Source organism: Colobus angolensis, unplaced genomic scaffold, assembly GCF_000951035.1.
Source record: "Colobus angolensis palliatus isolate OR3802 unplaced genomic scaffold, Cang.pa_1.0 Scaffold581, whole genome shotgun sequence".
Taxonomy (NCBI): Eukaryota; Metazoa; Chordata; class Mammalia; order Primates; family Cercopithecidae; genus Colobus; species Colobus angolensis.
The window spans coordinates 223,956-241,192 of NW_012119388.1; the positions used below are offsets into that span (position 1 = coordinate 223,956).

At 43.3% G+C, this 17,237-nt stretch overlaps 1 protein-coding gene across 1 annotated transcript in view; it reads left to right on the plus strand.

Moving 5' to 3' along the window:
* Positions 1-13,300: 13,300 nt before the first annotated feature.
* Positions 13,301-17,237, plus strand: part of SMU1 (smu-1 suppressor of mec-8 and unc-52 homolog (C. elegans)) — a 38,688-nt gene continuing 34,751 nt past the window's right edge. Inside the window, exons 1-2 of the mRNA XM_011962211.1 lie at positions 13,301-13,420; positions 16,239-16,449. Of these exons, the coding sequence (XP_011817601.1) occupies positions 13,395-13,420; positions 16,239-16,449 (237 nt within the window). The 5' untranslated portion in view covers positions 13,301-13,394. The remainder of the gene's footprint in view (positions 13,421-16,238; positions 16,450-17,237) is intronic.

A 17,237-nucleotide genomic window follows, 5' to 3' on the forward strand; every position in this document is an offset into this window, starting at 1 on the left:
AAAAAAAAAAAAAAAAATTTCTTCCTTTGCAGTCTCAAAGCTTTTATTTCTTACTTTCCTGTGCTGTCTAGGACTTTCATTGCAATGTTGAATAGAAGTAGTAGAGGTATTTTCATTTATTCTAAGTCTAGGTCTCTAAAGGAAAACTAAAGTTTCACCATTAAGAATGGTATTTGATATAGTTAAGAATGATATTTGATATAGTTTTATGTAGACCTTCATTATACTAAGAAAATTCCCTTCTATTCCTTGTTTGGTAAGAGTTAAGTTTTTTTGTTTTGTATTGTTTTGTTTTAATCATGAATGGATGTTGAATTTTATTAAATGCTTTTTGGCATCTATTAAAATGATCATATGATTTTTCTCCCTTATTCTTTTAATGGGGTAAATTTCTTGGATTGGTTTTCAAGTGTAAAGCCAAACTTGCATTCCTAGAATAGAAACAATGTACTCATTATGTAGTGACCTTTTTATGTATAGCAAGATTTGGTTGGCTAATCTACTAACCAGGATTTTTACATCTATGTTCATGAGTGACATTAGTAGGTAATTTTCCTTACTCATAATCTTCCTTAGATTTTCCCATCTCTGAAAAAGTCTTTTTCTTTTTTATTTCAATCTCATAATTATGTTCAAAGAAAAAAGTTTTGTGGCCAAGCACACTGGCTCATGTCTATTATCCCAGCACTTTGGGAGGCCGAGGCAGGAGGATCATTTGAGCCCAGGAGTTTGAGGCTGCAATGAGCTATGATCACACCACTGCACTCCAGCCCGGGTGACAGAATGAGAAGACCCTGTCTAAAAACAACAACAGAAAGGCTGGCAATGGTAGCCCAGGCCTGTAATCGCAGCACTAATTTAGGAGGCGAAGGTGAGCGGATCACTTGAGGTCAGGAGTTCCAGACCAGCCTGGCCAACATGGTGAAACCCAGTCTCTACTAAAAATGTCTCTCTCAAAATATCTTATTGTACTATGCTCACTTATTTTCAGATTGCAGTTGATCATGGATCAATGAAACCATGGAAAAGGATACTGTGGATAAGAGGGGGACTACTGTACTCAGAATTTTAGGGGACAGTGTTCTGTGTATGTCTCTTAGGTTAAAGTTGTTAATTGTATTGTTCAAATCTTTTTATTTTTATTATTATTATTATTATTTTGAGGAGTCTCGCTCTGTTGCCCAGGCTGTAGTGCAGTGGTACAGTCTCGGCTCACTGCAAGTTCCGCCTCCCGGGTTCACGCCATTCTCCTGCCTCAGTCTCCCGAGTAGCTGGGACTACAGGTGCCCGCCACCACACCCGGCTAATTTTTTATATTTCTAGTAGAGACGGGGTTTCACCGTGTTAGCTAGGGTAGTCTAGAACTCCTGACCTCGTGATCCGCCCACCTCGGCCTCCCAAAGTGCTGGAATTACAGGCGTGAGCCACCGCGCCCGGCCCTACATTAATGAATTTTGAAATCAAATCTAATATACTCTTTGCTTGTTGACAATTTCCCACTAGGCTTGTAGCTTTCTCTATTTGTCTTTGTAGTTCTATCAATTCTTACGTCTTGTGCTTTGAGACTATGTTATTAGAGATTTAGCAATTTAGGATTGTTGTATCTTCTGGGTTTAAGACTTTTTGACTGGGCGCAGTGGCTCTCGGCTGTAATCCCAGCACTTTGGGAGGCAGAGGCTGGCGGATCGCCTGAGGTCAGGAGAACAGCCTGGCCAACGTGGTGAAACCCCATCTCTACTAAAACGACAAAAATTAGCCAGGCAATGATGGTGCACACCTGTAATCCCAGGTGCTCGGGAGGCTGAGGCAGGGGAATTGCTTGAACCTGGGAGGCAGAGGATGTAGTGAGCCAAGATCACGACACTGCTCTGCAGCCTAGGCAACAGAGTGAGACTCGGTCTCAAAAAAAAAAAAAAAAAAAGGAATTTTTGCCTTAAAGTAAATTTTATCTAGGAATTATATAGTGGTGATGGCTGCATAATATTGTGAACGTACTAAAAAAAAGTTGAATTATATACTTTAAAAGGAAGAAGGAAACCAACCTTTTATGATATATATATAAATAATATAGCTGTATCAGCTTTCTTTTCGAGTCTTCCAATTTTATATTTCTCAGTCCTTTTACTTTCATTTTTTCTGTATCCTTATGCCTTACCTCTGTCTCTGGTAAATAGCATGTTGTTTGTTTTTTAAATCCTGTCTACTAATCCTTGTATTTTTAACTGGAGAATTTCTTTTGCATTTATATTCACTGTAACTATTGGTATATTTCAGTCTGAATATATAATTTTCCTTTCTTTCTTCCTTCCTTCCTTCTTTCCTTCCTTCCTTTCTACGGAGTCTTGCGCTGTTGCCCAGGCTGGAGCCCAGTGGTGTGATCTTGGCTCACTGCAACCTCTGCCTCCCAGGTTCAAGCTATTCTCTGGCCTCAGCCTCCCAAGGTAGCTGGGATTACAGGCACATGCCACCACACCCGGCTAATTTTTGTATTTTTAGTAGAGACAGAGTTTCACCATGTTGGCTAGGCTGGTCTTGAGCTCCTGACCTCGGCCTTCCAAAGTGTTGGGATTACAGGCGTGAGCCACTGCACCCGGCCCTAAGTGCTTTCTATTTGTCTCCTCAGTCATCATCAGTGGCCTTGACATGAGAAGACTTTGTGGAATGGTAGAGATAAAAATCATATTGGAATAGGGTGGGAGTGAACAGATTGAGAGAGTAGAAATAGCATTTTGGGGGCAACTCTTTCTAGAAGTTTGGCTATGAAGGAAAGCAGAGAAATGAGGTAGAGTACGAAGAGAAATATAGACCAAGGAAGAATTTTGAGAGAGAAACCAGGTCATGTTTGTATGCTGAAAGAGCAGTCATTATGTGCTCTATATTCCCTTTTCTCTCCTTTCTTGCCTTCTTTTGAATTGATAATATATTTTTAACTTTCCTACATTTTTTCTCTACTGGCTTGGAAATTATACACTCTTTTACTATTCTTTTAGTAATACTACAGGGATTACTATATCCACCCTTGACTTATTCAAGTCTAATAGGAATTTATCTTCTTCCAGGATAATGCAAGAACCTTGGAACACTTTTACTCCATTTACTGTCTTGACTTTTATGTCATTGTTGTTACACATTTTAATTTCATTTTCAACCTCATGTTATTATTATTGCTTTATACAGCCAGCATCAATTCAGCTTTATAAACATATTTACCATCTTCATTGTTTTTCATTCTTATCTGCATTTGCAAGCTTCTATGTGGCATCATTTTCCTTTGACCTGGAGAACATTTTTTAGTATGGCTCAACCAGTGACAGATTTTCTCATTTTCATTTATCTGAAAATGTCTTTATTTTACTTTCATTCTTTTTGAGAAACTTTTAGAATGGAAAACTCCAAACAAATGCAAAAGTAGACAGACTAGTATAATGAACCTGTGCATCCATTATTTAACTTCAACGATTATCAGCACCTATCCAATCTGTTTCCCACCACACAGTCCCCACCTAGTTCCAGATTATTTTGAAGAAAGTCCTTGGCATCATAATATTTCATCTGTAGGCTGGGCATGGTGGCTTATGCCTGTAATCCCAGCACTTTGGGAGGCTGAAGCAGGTGGATCGCCTGAGGTCAGGAGTTCAAGACTAGCCTGGCCAAAATGGTGAAATCCCGTCTCAACTAAAAATACAAAAAAATTATCTGGGTGTTGTGGAGGGGCACCTGTAATCCCAGCCACTTTGGGAGACTGAGGCAGGAGAATTGCTTCAACCTGGGAGGCAGAGGTTGCACTGAGCCGGGATTGTGCCATTGCGCTACAGCCTGGGCAACAAGAGCGAAAGTCTGTCTCAAAAAAACAAAAAAAACAAAAAAAAACTAAATTCATCTGTAAATTCTTTAGTGTCTATCACTAAAAGATAAGTACTCATTTAAAAAAACATGATAATTTAAAATGAGTTAAATTACTTAATATCAAATATTCAGTCAGAATTCAAATTCCTCTGATTTTTTCTTATTCTTTTATTTACAGGTTTTTTTTTAATCAGAATCTTACTTTTCTTCTTGAAGGGTATTTTTGCTGAATATAGAATTCGAATTTGACAGTTATTTTCTTTTAGTACCTTAAATATGTAATTCCATTGTCTGCTGGTTTTCATTATTTCTGAACATAAGTCATCGATTACATTGTTGGGATTTTTTTTGGACGATAATGCATCTTTATTCCTTTGACTGTTTCTAAGATTTTTTCTTTGTCACCAGTTTTGATGTGTCCCATGTAGACTGTGTGTCCAGGGTGCTATGACGTGTCCAGGTGCAGACTTCTTTTTATTTATTCTGCCTGGGTTTCTAGGGTTTCTTGAATCTGTGATTTGATATCTTTCTTCTATTTTGGAAAGTCTTCAGCCATTAATCCTTCAGGATTTTCTTCTACCCCATTATCTCTCTCTTCTGTCTTACTGGAACTTGAATTACACATGTGTTAGAACTTCTCATCACACTGTTTATGAATCATTTCCTCTCTTCTGTGTTTGCCATACTTTTGTCTCTCTGCACTTATTTCTGTTTTTTTTTCTGACTTATTTTCTAATTCATAAATTCTCTCTTTAGTTTGTCAGATCAACTGGTAAACCTATCCATAATTACTGATTATTGATGATTGTACAGGTATACCTTGGAGAGGTTGTGGGTTCAGTTCAAGACCACCATGATAAAGTGAATATTGCAATAAAGTGAGTCAGACACATTTTCTGGTTTCTGAGTGTATGTTATGGTTTTCGTTTGCACTAGAGTCATTCAGTGTGCAATAGCATTATGTCTAAAAACCAATGTACATGCCTTGATTTTTAAATATTTTATTGCAGCCACGAGGTGACTCATGCCTATAGTGCCAGCTACTCAGGAGGCTGAAGTGGGAGGACTACTTGAGCCCAGGAGTTTGAGGCTGCAGTGAGCTATGATTGTGCCACTGCACTCCAGCCTGGGTGACAGAGTGAGACCCTGTCTCTAAAAAGAAGAAGAAGGAGAAGGAGGAGGAGAAGAGGGAGAGAAGGAGAAGAAGAAGTAGGAGAAGGGGGAGAAGAAGAAGAAGAAAAAAAACGTTGCTGAAAAAGGCTCTCACTTTGTGAGATAAAAACACAAAGTAAGCACATGTTATCAGAAAAATGGCCTTGATAGATTGTTCCAGGCAGGGTTGCCACAAACCTTCAATTTGACATGTTTAAGTTTCCACGTTTGAGTGTCCAACACCTAGAATAGTGCCTGACACACAATAAATGTGAATGGCTCTGGTAGCTTCATGAAAAAGGGGCTGGAAAGTACAATTCCCCAAATAAATAAAACAAAATAAAGTGGGGCAGAATAAAACAAAACATGCATGTGTTTTTAGTTCTTGAATTTCCATTTAGATCCTTTTTTATTATTCCCAGTCCTCTACTGAAATTCTCTACTGTGCCTTTGAACATGGTAAACATAGTTATTTTAAAGTTGGTTTGTTATCATGCCAACATTTGGAGCCCCTGTGGAGTTATTTCTATTGTCTACTGGTTTTGCTTGTTTTCATTCAAGGTGTATTATCTCTTCATGAGCCATAAATTGTATTTGCAAAATACAATGCCAAAAATTGCTTATAGCAGTAAGTTGAGGCCTGTGATGTCTTTCTCCAGAAAGGCTTTAAATTTGCTTCTGCCAGGCTTTTCGGAGTGACAGGCATTGCAGAATTACCTTATTCCAGTTGCAGGGATTGAGATGATTTGAAGCTGATTCCAATTAGGGTCTGTCCACCTGTAATTCACCCTTACTTCCAAGGTTCAGCTGTTCCATATCTCAACTCGGGGAGGTTCATTAGGGCTGCTGCTTTTTTTTTTTTTTTTGAGATGGAGTTTTGCTCTTGTAGCCCAGGCTGGAGTGCAACAGTGCAATCTCGGCTCGCTGCAACCTCCACCTCCCAGGTTCAAGCGATTCTCCTGCCTCAGCCCCCTAAGTAGCTGGGATTACAGGCGCCCGCTACGACTCCTAGCTAATTTTGTATTTTTTTAGTAGAGATGGGGTTTCACCATGTTGGCCAGGCTGGTGTCAAACTCCTGACCTCCGGTGATTCGCCCACCTTGGCCTCCCAAAGTTCTGGGATTACAGAATTGAGCCGCCATGCCCGGCCAGGGCTTCTTATTTTGGCCAGTCCTAACTTCAATAACTGTCCTCCTGTTTAAAAAAGGCATCTTCCTCTGGTCATTCATTCGAGCATGGACAAATTCCGTCTAGGGAAAAAGTAGTCCCAAACACCAACTTATTTTCTCTTCTATGCCTACAAGCAGATTTGTTTTATATTTTCTAGTTGTCCTCATTAGGGGGCTGGACCAAATTTCAAGAACTGAAACTCTGACCTGCTGAGTCTCAATTTTCTCTAGGTGAAGACCTAGGTAAGCCTGTTGGATTTGGCAACAGAAAAATCATCAGTGACTTTGACATGAGAAGACTTCGTGGAATAGTAGAGATGAAAGTCATATTGGAATAGGGTGGGCGTGAACAGATTGAGGGAGTAGAAATAGCATTTTGGGGGCAACTCTTTCTAGAAGTTTGGCTGTGAAGGAAAGCAAAGAAATGAGGTGGAATATAAAGAGATATGATATAGGTCAAGGAAGAATTGTAAGAGTGAGAGATACCAGAGCATGTTTGTATGCTGGTGGGAACGCCTATGCTGATGCATATATTTCCCATCCTCATGACAGGTATATTTTTCACAGTAAATTAACAAGCTGGCTTTCTATGTCTGTCTGAGTACTGTTTTAATTAGCATGAGTCAGAGCCCAGTGTCTCAGCTCTAACCAGCCTTTTCTTTCACCGTCGCCCAGGCTGGAGTACAGTGGCACGATCTTGGCTTGCTGCAACCTCTGCCTCCCAGGCTCAAGAGGTTCTTCTGCCTCAGCCTCCTGAGTAGCTGGGATTACAAGCGCCCGCCACCATACCCGGCTGATTTTTGTACTATTAGTAGAGATGGGGTTTCACCATGTTGGCCAGGCTGGTCTTGAACTCCTGACCTCATGTGATCCACCCTCCTCGGCCTCCCAAAGTGCTGGGATTACAGGCGTGAACCACTGTGCCTGGCCTAACCAGCCTTTCTTATCACATCCACAATCACTTCCATTTCTTTCTCTTTTCACTCCTACCTCATCCTCAGCCCTAGAGCAAGCCGCTACCCATCTCTTATCTGATCAGATGCTCCTGACTGAGCTTCCTGCCATCAGGGCCGTCAGTTTCCAGCCCCTTTTTCATGAAGCTACCAGAGCCATTCACATTTATTGTGTGTCAGGCACTATTCTAGGTGTTGGACACTCAAACGTGGAAACTTAAACATGTCACCCTCCTACTTAGTCATACCTCTTGCCCCCCAACCCCATTTTCTAACCTATCTCTCCAACCTCACCCTCCTCACCCTTGGTTTCGCCCCTACCCCGCAGCAGGCTGCTACATGAGGTAAGGCTGGCCTGTCTGGGAAAGAGAGGCTTGGGTTGCAGACGGTGGGGGCTCTGAGCATCAGAGCTTGAATGTTTGGTCTGGGCCAGCTGGCCCAGTGACACTCAGTGCCTGGGCAGGCTCTGTTTATTTTGGCTGAGATCCCCCGGGGCACCATTTGAGCCAGAACTACAGTTCCAGGGAGACGAAGGTAGGACAGACATCCTGGACTGGTGAGCCAGGGCTGGGCTGTGCCAGGGCCTTTGTTTCTAACTTGGGAGAAGCTTCGTGTTTCTGTTCCTTTTCTAAGAACTGTGGATGTGCCACGTGGGCACCACAGTGACCAGAGTCAACAAGAAAAACAATACCCGGGGGAAAATCTTACTTCCTTAAGCCACAGGATTGTGGGTGTGTGTTTGTCTTTGTGTGTGTCAAAGATTCCATGTCTGTCGCATTATTTTACGTGTTTCTGTATATGCATTTCTTACCTGTGTATGTGCACATGCCTATATGTGTATTTCTTACCTGTTCCTGTGTGTGTATCTCTAGTGACCACAGGGTGGGGTCGCAGACAGCCACATTTTATCAAAGTACTTCTCTTCCCACTATACATGATAGGAAGGAAGAAAGGGGAACTGTGAGCTTGCCAGACACCCCCAAAACCGTCCATTGCAATTAGAGTATGGAGAATCCCAGATGGCTCCAAGGGTAGGGATAAAATGGGGAAGGAGGCTGGAACCCTCCCCTCTATCTTGTGAAAGAAAGATCAAGCATCCCAGGCATACAAGTTAAGGACTTATTCTGTGCCCTAGAGTCCCTGGAAAGTAGAAAGTCAGTCTGAGTAGAGAGATGAGAGATGCCATTTTAAAGAAAGGACAACAGTGGGAAAGTACTTTCCCTGTGTGGAAAGTACAGGTAGCTGCTGGTGCTCTTGTGGCCTGGCCCTGTGGATTCTGTTTGTACAGATTCCAGATCAAAGGTGTGCTAAGGGAAGCCTCTGGAACTACAAGTGCTAACAAGTCATGATGTGGGAAATAGGCCTCCCATTTGAGCCCCAGCCTTAAGGGAGAAACCCTTTCTGTGTAAATAAAGGAGATGCTGGCTGCACACGCCATCGCAGCTTTGTGTCACAGAGGCTGAACTGGCCAGTATTTCAGGGGTCAAGACAAAGTGGACTACTGGAGACCAGCCAGCTTCCAGCTGGTGGAGCATGAGCAGGGTACAAGCCCATCTGTGAGAACAGTATCACACTAAAGAGAGGAGTTCCTCACTCCAAAACGAACCAGTTTTAGACTTTATTTTGACTTATAGTATTTATTTTCTTATTGTAGCAAGAAATGTAAATAATAGAAGGGCTTTGACATCTTAATATATAATAATAGGTCAGGTACGATGGCTCACACCTATAATCCCAGCACTTTGGGAAGCTGAGCAAGGAGGATGGCTTGAGGCCAGAAGTTCAAGACCAGCCTGGGCAACATAGCAAGATGCTGTCTCTACAAAAACAACAACAACAACAAAAACAAACTCTTACTTGGTGCTCACTACATGCCAGGCACTGTCGTAAGTGTTTTGTATGTATTAACTCATTTAACTCTCATAAGTTAAAATTCATGTCCTGCAAAGAGCACATAGAATTATGTGATTTTTTTTCTCTGCTTTGCCTTATTATATCATGTTAGATGAAACTGGTCTAGTTTAATAGAAAATAAAACCAACCTTTTGCCCCATTTTGGCACTCAAATATTGACTTTCCCTTCTACAGTACTTCCTTTACCCACAGGACCAAGAATCTCTCTCCCCTCCATCTCTTTTCCTTAACCAGTTAGACATTTGGAGGCCAGGCTTACAATGGTAGTTTTTCTGTGACTGTCCTGCCCCCTGCTGGATTCAAGAGATAGATTGCTGATACGTGCACTTACGGGAGGGGGCCCATTTACCGGAAAGCAGGGTGGATCTGGAGACCGGATTTCCCTCTGGGTTACTTTTGTTCATTAGAAATTTGGTCTAGCAGGTTGTGATCCAGCCTGTCAGTATGCAGTGGAAAGATTCTTGGTAAATACAACTGCCTGGTTTAGAGTTTAGAAGTTGTCTGTGTGTGTGCCTGCTTGTTTATTTACATATGGATGGAGAGATGTGAGAGACCTCATTTGTCTAGTGTTAAAAACAAAATTTCCTATACAAATTGACCTTTAGGAATTGGCAAAATTTATCAACTTGTGAACAAGAGATCAGCAAGGTGACAAAAGCTATACTTTTGCATATGGGAAAAGCATGGAAATGGATGGATTGTTGGAATACAGAAGACGTACATAAGCAACCAGTCCAGGGAAGGAAAAAAACCCTCCCCAACTAGGTAAAGATTGTAATTTCATTATACATAGTAACAAAAATGTCATATTCCACTTTCTTATTATAGAATAAACATGAATGAGGAGGGTTTGCAATGCCAGCAATAATCAAAAAAACAATATAATGCTAAATATATAGGAAAAATAAAAATAACTTAGTTATAAAATACAGTAATATGTATTTCAATATCGAAATCCTAGGGTGTTACTACAAAAGATATAATGAAGCAATAAGATATTCACATCTATAAATAATGAACAAGCTTGGATCTAATAGGAGTCATAAGAAGAGAAGCCATTCCATTCAAAATGAAGGCAGAGGTGTGATGGATATTAGAATAAAACCTGATGTTAAGTAATCATAGAGAAGATTTATTTGTGTAAACAAAATAGAGAAGTAACCTGAATTTAAGAAAGAGTAACATGACATGTACTAGGTAGAGAAAACGAGGACATATACTATTGCTGTGATGAGCTGGGTCTTCTTTTCAAAGAAGAGGTTATAATAATTTTGTGGTGTCATGGGATAGAATAGTGAAGGAGTTCTCATAAACCATATAACCCATCTTGATACCTCACCACATGTCAAGGCAAGCATGGAGACTCTAAAACATTTGAGACCTTGGAGACCATGTCTTTCAAGAATTGATGGGAAACAGAGGATGATTTGAAAAAAGAAGCAGTATTTAAGAGGCCTTGGACAAGTTGTGTGGCAGACCTTTAGGGACAGAATCAGATAAGACTGAAAGCCATCAGGAAATCTCCAAATACATCATTTCAATGTGTAATTTCAGAACATAGATTTATTTTATTTATTTATTTATTTATTTATTTATTTATTTATTTATTTATTATTTTTTGAGTTGGAGTCTCACTCGGTCACCCAGGGTGGAGTGCAGTGGTTCAATCTCACCTCACTGCAACCTCTTACCTCCTAGGTTCAAGGGATTCTCCTGCTTCAGCCTCCCAAGTAGCTGGGATTACAGGCGCGCACTAATCTGCCCAGCAAATTTTCATATTTTTAGTAGAGATGGGGTTTCACCATGTTGGCCAGGCTGGTCTCCAACTCCTGAACTCAGGTGATCCACCCGCCTGGGCCTCCCAAAGTGCTGGGATTACAGGCATGAGCCACCGCGCCTGGCCAGATTTATTACTATTGTGCTGCAAATAATTTTTACAATTTATATACAATGGCAATAAAATATTTAAAAATAGGTTTTATGTATGAAGTTCACTGATATCTCTCATTTCATTTGTCACTACAAACGTAATAATGTGTTTAACCTAAAGTCCCATGACGAGGAGTGGTGGCTTATGCCTGTAATCCCAGCACTTTGGGTGACTGAGGTGGGAGGATTGCTTGAGCCAGAGGGGTCGAGGCTGTAGTGTGCCATGATTGAGCTACTGCACTCCAGCCTGGGCAACAAAGCGAGTCCTTGATTCCAAAAAACGCAAAACCAACCAACCAACCAAAACCCTCAAGTAACTCTTCCTATAAATTTTGGTTGGGTTATGTTGGTTTCGAATGTATTAATATCTCAATCAGGTATTGCATATTCAGCCTTATCTTAAATCGAATCAACTAACTACATCAAATGAAGGCAACACTGGCCGGGCACAGTGACTCACACCTGTAATCCCAGCACTTTGGGAGGCCGAGGCGGGCGGATTACGAGGTCAGGAGTTCGAGAACAGCCTGACCAACATAGTGAAACCCCATCTCTACTAAAAATACAAAAAATTAGCTGGGCGTGGTGGCAAGAAGCCTGTAATTCTAGGTACTCTGGAGGCTGAGGCAAGAGAATCTCCTGAACCCGGGAGGCAGAGATTGCAGTGAGCTGAGATCGCACCACTGTTGTGCTCTCCAGCCCGGGCGACAGTGCAAGATTTAGATTCCATCTCAAAAAAAAGAAAAAAAAAAAAAGCAACCTTTCCAAACCAGTGCTTTTTCTTTCCTTTTTTTTTTTTTTTTCCCCCGCTTTTCTTACTAGAATCTGATCACCACTACTTTTCTTTTCTTCTTTTGAGACGGAGTTTTGCTCTCCTTGCCCAGGCTGGAGTGCAATGGTGCGATCTCGGCTCACTGCAACCTTCACCTCTCGAGTTGAAACGATTCTCCTGCCACAGCCTCCCCAGTAGCTGAGATTACAGGCGCCCCCGCCACCACGCCTGGCTAATTTTTTCTATTTTTAGTAGAGACAGGGTTTCACCATGTTGCCCTGGCTGGTCTCGAACTCCTGACCTCAGGTAATCCACCCTGCTTAGCCTCCCACAGCGCGCACTGGGAGTACAGACGTGAGCCACCGCGCTCTGCCCCAGCGCTTTTCTTTTTCAGCGCATTTGTGAGCTGTATGGCGCCCAGGGCTTTTTTTTTTTTTTTTTTTTTTTTTTTGAGACACAGTCTTGCTCAGGCTGGTATGCAGTGGCGCGAACATAGATAACTTATATCAATGATTTGTTCCCTCTCTCTCTCTCTCTTTTTTTTTTTTTTTTTTTTTTTGAGACATTGTTGAGTTCTTGTTTTCTAGCCTGGAGTGCAATGGCGCGATCTCGGCTCACTGCAACCTCCGCCTCCTGGGTTCAAGCGAGTCTCCTGCCTCAGCCTCCCGACCTCAGGCTCCCGAGTAGTAATTGCAGCCATGCGCCACTACGCCCGGCTAAGTTTGTATTTTTAGTAGAGACGGGGTTTCTCCATGTTGGTCAGGCTGGTCTCGAACTCCCGACCTCAGGTGATCGCCTGCCTCGGCCTTCCAAAGTGTTGGGATTACAAGCTTGTCGCCCAGGCTGGAGTGCAGTGGCCAGATCTCAGCTCACTGCAAGCTCCGCCCCCCGGGTTTACGCCATTCTCCCGCCTCAGCCTCCCGAGTAGCTGGGACTACAGGCGCCCGCCACCTCGCCCGGCTAGTTTTTTGTATTTTTTTTAGTAGAGACGGGGTTTCACTGTGTTAGCCAGGATGGTCTCGATCTCCTGACCTCGTGATCCGTCCGTCTCGGCCTCCCAAAGTGCTGGGATTACAGGCTTGAGCCACCGCGCCCGGCCTTTTTTTCTTTTTTTTGAGACGGAGTCTTGCTCTGTTGCCCGGGCTGGAGTGCAGTGGCCGGATCTCAGCTCACTGCAAGCTCCGCCTCCCTGATTTACGCCATTCTCCTGCCTCAGCCTCCTGCCTCATTCTCCTGCCTCAGCTGGGACTGCAGGCGCCCGCCACCTCGCCCGGCTAGTTTTTTGTATTTTTTAGTAGAGACGGGGTTTCACCGTGTTAGCCAGGATGGTGTCGATCTCCTGACCTCGTGATCCGCCCGTCTACGGCCTCCCAAAGTGCTGGGATTACAGGCTTGAGCCACCGCCTGGCCTACTTTTAAACAGTCTTCCTACTGGAGCTTATTTCTCTGGGGCAGAGGCATAAACTCCGCCTCTGACAGCCCCTGAAGGCCCCGCCCCTACGCGCACCTCGCCTTCTTTTTGTTCACGCTATCTCCAGGGCGGGCGCCAGATGCCGACCCAAGCGGAAGTGACGTTAGGCGTCCGCCGGAGGTGGTGGTGGTGTGTTGCGCTACCGGCCTTGAAGAAGAACTGAGGCCTGCTCCCGGAGAAATACAGCTATGTCGATCGAAATCGAATCTTCGGAGTGAGTCCTGCGGTGGGGATGTTCCCGCCGTGCCGGGGGCCCAGAGGTTAAGGGTGTGGGGCGGAAGATACTCGGGAGAAGGCATCCGAGAGGCTAGGGAATGGAGGGCCATTTCCTTGCCCCCAAAGAGGCATCTTGGATCTGGCTATCTCGGAGGTGCGCCCACAGGAAAGTAGCAGCTCTCAGACGAGAAGCCCAAAGCCTCGAGGGAGGTGGCAAGGGGTGGGGAAAACACACCTTGCAGACCTGAGTTCTGTCCTTGGCCAACTGCTGGCGCGCTGTGATTGACCAAATTAAGGATCCACTCTGGACTCCAGTCTAATTGAATCTGCACAAGGGGATAGGCCTCTTTTAAGCCTTGCTTCTCTCCCTATCCAGCTTATGCAATGTGATTTGTTTTCTCTGTGCTCATACGGCCCCTTTGCTTTCCTCTGCCTAGCATTTATCACTCATTGTTGTCACTGTTCGATAACCTCACCCCAAACTAGCTTTGTCGGTGCCTAGGAGCTCGTTTTCCTTGTGGTCTCAGTGTCTGGCGTACCTTAGAGGAAGAGTTAATTGCTTTTGGAATGGATGAACAACTAGCTTTTGGAATGAGTGAACAACTCTCAGGCCCGATCTGGCACTGAATTTTGGTTTTTCTGTGAGCTCTCTGTAACCGCAAAGGAGACACAGACTCTGGAGACTGGGCTAGAAAGAAAAATTTTCAAGGAATAGGGAATGAGAAGTAGTGACTAAAGAAAACCTTAGTGTGCTTTTCCAGAACTCCATCCTCCACCTGTCCTTGCCAATACTTAATAATAATTAAATTAACAGACATAACAATTGTGTTCTGAGTGTAAGGGAGGGAGAGGACCTTTTTTGGAGACTTGACTTTTTTTATTTTGATATGGAGTTTCGCTCTTGTTTCCCAGGCTGGAGTGCAATGGCGCGATCTCGGCTCACTGCAATCTCTGCCTCCCGGGTTCAAGCGATTCTCCTGCCTCTGCCTCCCTAGTAGCTGGGATTACAGGCATGTGCCACCACTCCTGGCTAATTTTGTATTTTTAGTAGAGACAGAGTTTCTCCATGTTGGTCAGACTGGTCTGGAACTCCCGACCCCAGGTGATCCGCCCGCCTCGGCCTCCCAAAGTGCTGGGATTACAGGCATGAGCCACCGCGCCCGGCTTTTGGAGACTTTTCATAGGAGGAAGGGAGGTTTATACATTCAGCAAATACTGAAATGATGTTAACCAACTTGTCCAAGGTCACATAACTTTGATTCAAATCCCAGACTGTCTTCAAAGCTTTTAACTCATTATGCATTCATCTGTGTTTGAAGGTAGGGAATTTGATTTTGGCTATGTCAAATGTGAGGTGTTTGAGGAGAGAGATGACTTATTTTGGGAGTGTAAAATGGAAGTCAATGGAAATGTGCTAAGGAAGATAGTCTCATACCAGAATAACGGGGGTCTAAGTCTGGATACCTGCATACCTCATAAAGGGGCCATGAGAGAAAAAGACTACTTACAGTAGCAGCAATCAGTTCTCTTTTATAGTTGTTTTTAAGAAGAGGGGCCAGGTGCGGTGGCTCACACCTGTAATCCTAACACTTCGGGAAGCTGAGGCGGGTGGATCACTTGAGCCCAGGAGTTTGAGACCAGCATGGTCAACATAGCAAAACCACGTCTCTACAAATACAACAATTAGCCAGTGTGGTGTTGCGTGCCTGTGGTCTCAGCTACTCGGGAGGCTGAGGTGAGAGGATCACTTGATCCCAGGAAGTCGAGGCTGCAGTGAGCCACGATCCCACCACCATTCTCTCCAGTCTGAGTGAATGGAAGTGAGACCCTTTCTCAAAAAAAAAAAAAAAAAAAAAAAAAAGAAGAAGGTGTTTGCTTTCTTCTCAGGAATATATGCTCAAGAGCCACACTGCCAGTTTGAGTCCTGATTTTTCCACTTATTATCTCTATTATCTGATCAAATTCTCATCTGTAAATTGGGGATAACAGTAAACTTACCTCATTGGCTTTATTTTATTTATTTTTTGAGGCAGGGTCTTGCTCCTTTTCCCAGGCTAGAGTGCAGTGGCATGATCATGGCTCACTGCAGCCTCAACCTTACGGATACAAGCGATCCTCTCACCCCAGCTTCCCAAATAGCTGGGACCACAAGCACACACTATCATGCCTAGCTAATTTTTTTTTTTTTTTTTTGTAGAGAAGGGGTCTCCTTATGTTGCCCATGCTGATCTTGAACTCCTGGGCTCAAGGGATCCTCCCACATCAACATCCCAAGTAGGTGGGACTACAGGCATGTGCTACCATGTTTGGCTAATTAAAAAAAAGAAATTTGTAGAGATGGAGTCTCACAGCTGCCTGATCTGGTCTCAAACTCCTGGTTTCCAGCAATCTTTCTGCCTCAGCCTCCCAAAGTACTGAGATTACAGTCCTGAACCAGCATGCCTAGCCTCATTTAGATTATTTTGTATCAATGACTAGTGTGGTCATTTAAAGTAATTCAGTGAAGTGTGCTACAATATAATTATAGGAATGAATAGGAAACTAGGCTCTGAATTAGGAAATAAGATAGTCACCTTGATACCAACTCCCTTTCTAGCTGACTGAGACATTAGGCAAATGATTTCCCTTCCTTGAACCCCAGTGTCTCTATGGTTGGGGGGGGGTCCCCTTGTAATTTAGATTGTGTGATTTTGGAAAATTTTACTCACATGATAAAGAAATGATGAAGGAAAATGATTGAGTAGGAGCTTGGTAGGCTTTGTTTTTGACCTCGGGTGAGTGAGAATCCCTGAGCTGAATGATTTGTTTTCTTTCAGTGTGATCCGCCTTATCATGCAGTACTTAAAGGAGAACAGTTTACATCGGGCGTTAGCCACCTTGCAGGAGGAGACTACTGTGTCTCTGAATACTGTGGACAGCATTGAGAGTTTTGTGGCTGACATTAACAGTGGCCATTGGGATACTGTGTTGCAGGCTATCCAGTCTCTGAAATTGCCAGACAAAACCCTCATTGACCTCTACGAACAGGTGAGAGTGGTGGAGATGCTGATCTCCGTGGGTTGATTTGCTGTGGGCCAGCTCTCTGACGAAAAAGCATCAGCGAGTGTTCCTTCAAGCACGGTAGGGCTGCATCAGCCCGTAAAACTTACAATGGCAAGGCTTGACATGGTATTTTTTCTCCCTTCTCGGAAAATCCAAGATTTCCCAAATTAAAATTCTTTCCTCTTTTTGAGACTGGGTCTTGTTCTGCTACCCACTCTGGAGTGCTGTGGCAAGATCACAGCTTGCTGCATCCTCCATTTCCAGGATCAATCCTTCCTCCTGCCTCAGTCTCCTGAGTAGCTAGGAACACAGGCACGCACCACCACGCCTGCCTAATTTTTGCATTTTTTTGTAGACACAGGGTCTCACAATAATCTACAGGATCTATAATAATCACAGGATTATTGTAGACCATAATACCCAGGGTGGTCTCAAACTCCTGGGCTCAAGCAGTTCGCCAGCCTTGACCTTCCAAAGAGCTGGGATTACAGGCGTAAGAGAACCTCAACTTTCTAATCACATAGTCAGTCTTTCTGTAACTAGCTCCTACCTATCCTGAGCCATTTCCTTTGCACAAACCCAGGTGTGATTCAAGGGGCCCAGGAGTAAGAAAGATACCCCTATCACTGGTTAAATTCCAAGAAGCTCCAAGTCAAGAACCTAGGACAAAGATCAGACAAATTTGTGATTATAAAACAGAGAGTAGACTTTTTGGAAATAAGATTGTAATTTGAAGTAAAAGTAGGGAAATTGGTTTTTTGTTTTTGTTTTCG